At 35.2% G+C, this 9,452-nt stretch overlaps 1 protein-coding gene across 2 annotated transcripts; it reads right to left on the reverse strand.

The window, feature by feature from the left end:
• Positions 1-3,379: 3,379 nt before the first annotated feature.
• Positions 3,380-9,161, reverse strand: LOC128240295 (fibrillin-3-like). Of its 2 annotated transcripts, XM_052956891.1 has the most exons (11): positions 8,986-9,159; positions 8,438-8,554; positions 8,111-8,199; positions 7,645-7,743; positions 7,291-7,413; positions 7,014-7,112; positions 6,661-6,783; positions 6,067-6,216; positions 5,729-5,770; positions 5,256-5,334; positions 3,380-5,031 (listed from the first exon to the last, which is right to left on the reverse strand). In XM_052956891.1, exons 1-11 carry the CDS (start codon positions 9,033-9,035, stop codon positions 4,866-4,868), a joined length of 1,137 nt encoding a protein of 378 aa, XP_052812851.1. In that variant the 5' UTR covers positions 9,036-9,159; the 3' UTR covers positions 3,380-4,865. The 2 variants fall into 2 exon arrangements, with proteins under 2 accessions (XP_052812851.1, XP_052812858.1); XM_052956898.1 differs by lacking the exons at positions 7,291-7,413; positions 7,645-7,743 and having other exon boundaries at positions 8,986-9,161.
• Positions 9,162-9,452: the final 291 nt, after the last annotated feature.

Below are 9,452 nucleotides of genomic sequence, written 5' to 3' on the forward strand. Positions count from 1 at the left end.
GAACATGCACCTGCATCAGTTGTTTGCCAGTGTTTTTAAATGCAAATGAATCACGAAAATGAAACGGAAGAAATAACAATAGTTTACACAAGGTGCGAACAGATGTCGATTCCTCAGGACGGCTCTAGATGCTTAAACTAGTGTCTGAACAATAGTTTACACAAGGTGCGAACAGATGTCGATTCCTCAGGACGGCTCTAGATGCTTAAACTAGTGTCTCAACAAGATGAAAAAGAAAATCAGGGACCTTGAACGACCGTAATCTTTATTGTTACCGATGTCCACTAATCGCTGGTATATCGGTCGGTTACGAAACATCGCGCTGAAGTACTGTTATCATTACAACCAATCGTCGAACAACGTTTGAACGGTTTCTGGATTTCGTTGAAAGGTTGATTTTCGGCAACTGGTTGCTCGAGCATTCGCTCATGCATTTGATACCTTTTTGCCGGTTTAACTAATCGTGAGCAGGAATTTTATGCCAGCTAGCGTTTGTCCAGAATGGCAGAGGTTCCTGGACTGGTGTTTAGTTGCTGCCGAGCAGTTTTTTGTCGATTTCTCTGCGACCTAGGTACAGATTATATAATGGTTGCCTGCCAGACGTTTAACATTGAATGAACATTAAAATACAAAAACTATAGTTTACCTACTAATCTCATAATTATCTTTTCATTCATTTTCCTTAAAAGAGAATCACTATCTAGAGCAGTTGGACCACAGCTAGAGATGAACTCGTTTTAAAGTGACAGTGGTTACACATTATAACGCCCCTTCCAAATTGAGTGTTTATATACAAATAACGATAATAAAATACAACTCATTTATGCATAACTGCGATATATTTCAGAAACGTTTCGAGCAGCTGCCATTTATTAACATAAGCGACCGATCAACATACGTAAAAGTCCCTAGAAGGCGTGGTATGCCAGTATTAAACCATATTCTATCACGGCGTACATTCGTGATGGGAATGATTGTGTAACTTGTGTATCCCTTTAAATTGATTTACGGTTATATCTAAATTAGCACGTATGTATTTTTCGTTAAAAGCACTGTTTTTAATGTTTACAGCGACTTAATATAAATATAATTTTCAGGGCAATATATATACAGTACTGTATCTTCAGCGTTGTTTGATGACATGCCAAAAAATAAACACTGATGGTATCTTAGGTATTCTGTTTTATTCTACAAATGAAGAGGGTTTACAAATTTGGGAGCGCATGACTTATTACATATACCGACATTTGTTAAGGCAAAGAAATGTATATTATTTAATAGTTGTATTTGTAAAGACTTTTTTTCTTGAAATTTCCATTGAAAGCAGTTAAGTCTGCAATGTGATTTTTGATTTTAAACTGAGGTAAATTAACAAAACTAATTCGGCCATCATTAAGTCGCCTATAAATGAAAATGAAGTACACCCGAACTTTAATTCATGTATTGCGCTTAGTTTGACTGTTATAAAACATTTATTGGGAACACATTCATTTTTTAAGAGACGGTAACCGAGTGCATCACAACGGGCCACAATATTTAAAATTTCTTTTTAAATTTCTTACAAATTACCATTGATTGCATATGTTTATGATGAATAGATGTTTACATTTGTAAAGACGCATGTACTTGAATAACACCATTCACTATAAAGTAGATAAGTGGAGGGTATTTATTCAGAACACTTTCGGATACATAAATAAGAGCATTTGCTATCTTAAGGTCAAGTACCTTAATCGTGCATTGGGTAAATGTATGTACATTTCGATGAATAGGTAGTGAACTATACTTAATCGTATTTATACCCGCTACTGATTGCAAAGGTAGTACATGTAAATGAGTGTTATCCCTCCAAGTAATTTAAAGAAACACGTAGGGTTGTAATCAATATATAGTCACGTTCGATGTTTAATTTCTATGAACCAAGTTGTCTTAATATGTTTAGCACTTTAAATTATCAGAAACATATATGTATTGCACGATTAAATGCAAGATTTTCATTCCCGCCAGCTCCCCTTTATCCACCGCCCTTAAATTTTATTGACTCAACGAAAAATGTTGAACTGGAGTCTGTATTTGTGTATCGGTCCGGTACTGTAGGGGAGCGGCGTTTATTGATACAAGCCGGTGTTGATGTAAACATTCACTGTTATAACGGAGAACTATAAGGCTTGTTGTGTTTGTGGTTCGTCTAGAAACACATGTACATGGGCCTTTGTACAATAAGAAAGAGCATGAATACATTTTCATGGGTCAAAACGGTCATCTAAATAAATAAAAAATGAAATGTTATCCCCCGACCCCATTAAAAAAAATCTATATATTTGGATAAATTTAGCAATTAATTTATATCGGCCTAGACTAGACGAAGTTAAACATTCTTTTTAAAGCTAAATCCTGTCTTATTTGTATCTTGTTTCTTTCTAAATATTCCGCATTCATAGGATGTTCGGGTCATCTATAGTTACAAACAGGGTTGGCCCAGTAAATTTACATTTTTCTGACCGTTCCAAGGCGGTACCTAACAATTCTTTATAAACATACCTAGTTTTTTTTATATATATAGTATGTATGCACTGTGCTGTTTGTAGAGTTTTGTGCTGTGCTTCCATGTTTCTTGTTTGTGATTTTATGTTCTATGTCTTTGGCATTTACCCAGTGCCATTAAACCGGGTTTATGTTTCAACTTTTTGCCGCTGCGCTTGTTTCTGTAGCTTTTCGGAAAAAATATTGGTCCTTGTTACTGTCATTGTTATTATTGAAATAACTGCGTAATTTATTTTGAGCACTTTAGCGCAATACCACTTTAAGTGGAGACTTATGAGATTTTAGCAATGTTGAAGTTACAGTTGCTGCCGATGATATTTGCTTACTAGAACTTCTGCTTTATGTTTTGGCTTCCAAACATTCAAAACATATCTTTGTAAGAGTTTGCTTCTAGATAATTGTATATGTATAGAACGCAGAACGCCTCCTCGACTTGCATGTGCACGTGTTAACTTCTTTATTTGTGCTACGCCATACACATGTATGCACTATGTACACGTTCTGAGCGTGTGAATGGTATCCTGAACACTTGTTATCATTGTTATCTAAGTTATGTTGTATCTGACGGCTGGTGCACTGTGGTCGGAAATGACTTGTGTACGCAATATTCGGCCAATCTACAAGTACGCGTATACTTAGGATGTCTCAATGGTTTGTTGGGCCAACTGCATCTTATACGGATATCTACGCGTACAAAAAGAGTGCACGTATTATTTCTCAACATCTCTTCCATCAGTTCTTGAACACGCCCAAGTCAAGGATAACACATCGCTAATACAAAATGCATATTATAATACTTGCAGTATAAAGTATACTTAAGCATACATCAAACAAGTCGGTGTTTATTTTTTATTAAACAATAATACATCAAAATAAATTATCCTTAAATGCACGAGTATATGACAAAGCAAAACTAGAGAAAACATCGGATAAACATAGGTCAATAGATAATGTTTTCAGATTGACGATAAAATACCTAATCTGATTTATCGTAAAACTATATTTACTTAAAAGGTGAATGAAATATATACCTTTATCGCAAGGAAACTTTCAGCAAACAAACAGTTATCGAGTGATACAGGATGATTTAAGGACAGTGCAAGTGACCGAAAAAATGGACAGGACAAAACTAAACAACAGCAAATTGAAATGCTCGACACATTGCGTGTTTAATGTCTGAAAACTTATATACAGAAGTTTATGTGTAGAACTTGACTCACTCAACTATAAAAATATTTTAAAATATTTTGACAACAATTTAAAGTTTGTATTTCCCTAAAGGCATACAAATATATAATTGTAAAACCAAACTATGGAAATAAACCAAAGGCCCAGTTGTAAAAAGTAATTTGAGTAAACTTTGTGTAGAGGCAAACGGCAAGGGGCCAAACGGCACTGAACGAGTGACACAAACGTACAAACAACACCTACATTACATGAACAAACAACACAACCACTTAACAACACAACCACGCACGCATCAAAAAAGCTTTAAACCGATGAATGATGGGATCACCGCCTTGAAATGGCGATTTAAATGGAACACGAGTCTACTGGAGATTTAAACTAGTTCATATGACCACAACCTCACAATTTTATAATGTCAAAAAGGGAAATTATGCTCGTTGTGACTTACAACTGCCATTTAGATGTATGTGCAACAATGAAACTTATAATACTATAGCAAGATATACATTTTGAAAAAAAACATAAGTTATTAGTTACGATCTTTAAAATGAAATGTACATTGACGAACAAATTGAACAAGTAAAAAGAAACAAGTAAAAACGATACGGACGGTCGAACAACTTTAATATAGGTCTTACAGTGAAATATAATATTACCATAGACTCACTAATTATGAATGAAATGTATAATATAAGTGAGTAATCTGATGGACAAATTTTTACTTTGTAAATCGACTAAAGTTCTGATATTAGTTTCTTAAACGATTCAAATAGTTCAGGTACAATAGAGGTCAACGAATTGTCAAGCCATTTAGAAGTTAAATTTTCGTAAACGCCTTCTGATGTCCATCGGAGTGGGGGGGGGGATATATCTAGTGACAATTGCAAACTCGGTTGTCTTTATTCCATTACTGGAGCAAGTATGTTTGTCGAAATCCTCGAGATCACATATTTTCGATGAATAATAAATTGAGAGATGCTCTGTCAAATAATTTGTCCATTTAAACATTGTTCTACTTGGTCGTGTTGTGGCACTCATTATGTCGGGGAACAACAATTCTTATCTAACCTCATTACCAAAGGTATGTAATTACTGAAAGAGAACAGTTCGGCCGACAAAGTGAGTTGTCTCCCTTATATGTAAATATCAGGACCATCCATTTTCTCTTGATAAGGTGGAGGTATAAGCAACTCGTTTTCATCGGCCTCGTTGCTATACTCCTCAGCAATCAACCATACTTTTTGCTCCTCTGTTGGCAGCTTCCTGTATCCACAAGAATGTGACCAACGCCAACCATACCTTATAATAAAATATAACAATTGTTAATATTGCTAATAAACGGAATAAGACATGAATACATGCAGCTAACGTATTCACACACTTAATTTATAGTAAGATGCATTAGTCACCCGATATGAATTTGTGATTTTTAGGAATCCATCGCAGTATTAGTATTCTACATATTCTAAAACCATAGCAGCTATCGTAAGAAAGTTGTCCTTTATGAAATTCCCAACAAGTACCTCTTCGTAAGCATAACTAACGTAATCAGGAAACACAGGAGAACTGCAGAGCCAAGGCAGAGCAAAATAGCCATTCGGTCTGAAAAGAACAAATAAATACATTTTAATATAATAAATGTTTAGAACCTTCGAGTTTTGTATTCAGTCATAGAAAATAAACATCATATTTGCGTATAATTAATAAAGCGGAAAAAAAAATCATTATTTCTACTAATCCGACCGACCCTTTTTCCTCCCGAAGTAATTTCCTAAATAAAATAATCTAATCTATTTCAGTGAACATGTTCGAATTTGCCCATTTCATATATATTTTTTTCTACAATAGTAATGAGTCATGATATAGGTCCTGGGGTACAGAATCCCAGTTCTCAAAACAAAAGGAAACAAAAGTTTTGCCTTTTTACTTTCCCCTTTTTGTTTTGGAGATATTAGCAGAAACAAATATTATTATTTTGCCTAATCAGTTCACTTACGGTAATGAGGAACCACTTTATCAATAGGTGTACTTCTGTCGCCTGGAAGAGAAATGCATGTCGCTGTTAAGTTCATTTAAATTTAAAACCTATATTTCCTTTACATTTATAGCAGTGAAAGAACAGTGCTTAGATGTTCAGAACGAAACAAAATGCCTGACTTATTCATAGGCGAATTAAGTGGTTTAGGGAAAGCTTGTCTAGATCCCAGCCCCCAATGGTTAACCCCGGGGAGACGAACGAAGCACTTGGTACGCTCTGGACATACACATATATGTTTCTTCTTTATGCGTTACAGACTGGAGGTTTTTAGATGGAATATAAATTCATAAGCTTACTTATGCAGGTGACATTGTCGTCCGCGAGATTCATTTGGGCTGGACAGTTACATCGAACAGTTTCGTTCACCTTGACGCAAAAGTGGGAGCATCCGCCGTTGTCGGTACTACACACGTCGGGAGTTGTAGTTGGTGGCGTTGTTGCAATTGCTAACAGAAAAAAGCGATTTTTGCTTTCAAAAAACAACAACATTGGAACAAGAATCGGCTGCACTAAGCATGAAAAAATGAGAAAATAATAGCCGGTATTCATAAAACATCTTAAGTAAATTACTAACTTGAGACATTTTCCTGATTAAACTGCCATGCATAAACTTATTACTATCTTAAATATTAGTACTTCGATTGTGTTTATTTGATTTATAGGTACCAGCTTATAAACATATCGAACCGTTTGTTATACCCTTGTGCTGAGTTCGTCCCATTGCCACTTTCGTATTTACATGTATACGTATATTCAAAAGGTTCTTGCAAAACATATGTGAATAATCTCCTAACAAGTGTCGGAAGTAATGCTGAGTAAGACATAGCATGTTGTTATAAAGGTGAATACTATTCTAATAAGAAAATATGAAAGTGCTCAGGTAACCTTACCTTTGCAAGTTAGCTGGTTCGAGTCAAGAGTAAACCCGAGAGGACAAGAGCAGTGGAAGGAGCCTATAGTGTTTCTACAAGCATGCGAGCATCCTCCATTTTTAACGGAACACTCATTTTCGTCTGTGAAATAAAAAAAAAGGTTATGATTAAAATCTGGTAAAAACTAGTGGGGAATTATCGATGGTTAACAATAAACTCGCGTTGTAGTTTTCAAATGTCAGGAAAAGCTATATTTCCTTAGAGTACAGATATTTTGTTTGAATGGTAGTCTATAAGAAAATAACAAAAACAAGTTATGTTACTTACTATCTACTTACTACTGTGTAACTATCAAAAACCAAGGCACATACCAGCACATTTTGGGCTGACATATCCACTTGGACAAATGCATTTGTCCGGGGCAACACATGATCCTCCGTTCTGGCAGAAATTTGATCCGAAACAAACGGCTGGAAAAATAAATCAGAATTTTAGCGTTTTACTGTTGTGCGCTTGTTTTTATAGGGTTTCTTCCTACGCACTCGGACTTTTAAGCATTCTGCGGATCACTTTAATTCTACGGAACCCTGCAAATGGTAACGAATACTATTCTAATAAGAAAATATGAAAGTGCTCAGGTAACCTTACCTTTGCAAGTTAGCTGGTTCGAGTCAAGAGTAAACCCGGGATGACAAGAGCAGTGGAAGGAGCCTATAGTGTTTCTACAAGCATGCGAGCATCCTCCATTTTTAACGGAACACTCATTTTCGTCTGTGAAATAAAAAAAAAAGGTTATGATTAAAATCTGGTAAAAACTAGTGGGGAATTATCGATGGTAAACAATAAACTCGCGTTGTAGTTTTCAAATGTCAGGAAAAGCTATATTTCCTTAGAGTACAGATATTTTGTTTGAATGGTAGTCTATAAGAAAATAACAAAAACAAGTTATGTTACTTACTATCTACTTACTACTGTGTAACTATCAAAAACCAAGGCACATACCAGCACATTTTGGGCTGACATATCCACTTGGACAAATGCATTTGTCCCTGGCAACACATGATCCTCCGTTCTGGCAGGAATTTGATCCGAAACAAACGGCTGGAAAAATAAATCACTTTTACTGTTGTGCGCTTGTTTTTATAGGGTTTCTTCCTACGCACTCGGACCTTTAAGCATTCTGCGGATCACTTTAATTCTACGGAACCCTGCAAATGGTAACGACCTCACAAAGGTGTATTTTCTCTTGTTTGCACAAAAACAGTCCACAAATATCCTACCTAGTGCAGAACTGTGTGGATATGAGAAAAGGGGAACAACTCAGTTTGGACTAACTTGAAAGAAACAAGCACTTGTACATTCATTTGTGTGTTTTTACTGAAAGGAATACATAAATGCAAAGTTACTAACTATAAAATAAAACACCGAACAATAAACAAACTACGTGACGATATTGAAACACATTTACCTTTACATTCATCCCATGAGTTTGAGCGCTGGTACCCCTCGCAGCACACAGTTCGGTGACATGTGCGTGACACAGTTTTTGTACCTGGGCTTTGTAAAGGAACTAGGAAGTGAGATGATTGAAATGAATTACAATGTGATAAAATGTTCTAGAAAAAAATATTGTTCAGTTATTTGTCAAATTTTAATTTTAGAAATTGACTACCATATTTCAAGAACGTCAGGAACCAGCGTTTTTTTCTGATGTAAATAAATCTGTTAACGGCTGTTCTTTTGCATTTTCATTTTCATTTAATGCTTTGGCAAAATAGTTTATATGTTGACATACTGTTCCTCTTTGCATCGGAACAACTTCGTTACATCCCAGCACCATCCCACGGTAACCTCTGTGGTGGTCTCCGTGCTAAGACAGGCGTATGGCTCGTTGTTCGTGCACGCTGTACAGCTTAAAAATGATGTGTATGTAACATTTCGAGAAATAAGCAATGCACATAGTTTTAATAAGAGTTTTATTTCATTTGCTATGATTCAGCCTTCGGAATGTTTTGATAATTGATATTTAAATTTGAAGCCTACGCAGAGGTAAGAAAGAAACATTCCGAACTGGATCACTGTGAATATATTCTGAATAGTAAAAGTAGTATGAAAAGTTCGTAATTGTGCACACACTACCGTCCTTTGACGATGTTTGGGTTTGCAGATACATAGCAAATGTCAAAATGATTAAAATGTAACATGGAACGTTCATTATTATGCTTAGCTTATATCTAATAGTGATAAGGTAGAGGTTATTAAGTGAAGTTAAATCATTCGAAGTAAAAACAAATTATTCAAAACTAAATATCTAGTTGTATTGAGAATAAATTTTGTTTTTACCTGTGCAATAAAGCCAAAGTTATAAAAATAATAAACACTGTTCCCTCCATATTGATACTTCAGATATTCCAGTATCGAATGTTAAAGAAACTGCGCAGAACGCTCAATTATAGATGCATCTTGGAATTTCCACAGAAACTTCCGACGTTAATTTCAAAATTGCATGTCTTTATAAATAGACACAAAGCAGACGTGTCCTTTACAGCAGAAATAACTCGAGCAAAGCTTATATTCATTCTCGTACTACCGTCTAACACAATGATAAGTAATGAATTACATGTCTCACCGGTTGTTATCAAAGAACAAAATAATGTATCCTGTTCATAAGCTTAGTTTATATTTCGGTATTGACAACAAAATCGTACAGTTTGATAAGGTGTGTGCTACTTCACAGTGAATCGCATTTTGAGAAGACAAATAAAAAACAGTCAGAAGTATATCTTTACAATAGGTTGTTTTCGATGGAA

Source organism: Mya arenaria, chromosome 1 (genome assembly GCF_026914265.1).
Source record: "Mya arenaria isolate MELC-2E11 chromosome 1, ASM2691426v1".
NCBI lineage: Eukaryota > Metazoa > Mollusca > Bivalvia > Myida > Myidae > Mya > Mya arenaria.

What these genes read in the sequence shown, in the direction of transcription:
- LOC128240295 (XM_052956891.1), bottom strand. Translation starts at nt 9,035, where the DNA reads ATGGAGGGAACAGTGTTTATTATTTTTATAACTTTGGCTTTATTGCAC. An exon ending in TGTCAGCCCAAAATGTGCTG is followed by an intron (nt 7,414 to 7,644) that starts GTATGTGCCTTG and finishes TTTATTTCACAG; the next exon opens with ACGAAAATGAGTGTTCCGTT. An exon ending in TAAAGTGGTTCCTCATTACC is followed by an intron (nt 5,335 to 5,728) that starts GTAAGTGAACTG and finishes TGTTCTTTTCAG; the next exon opens with ACCGAATGGCTATTTTGCTC.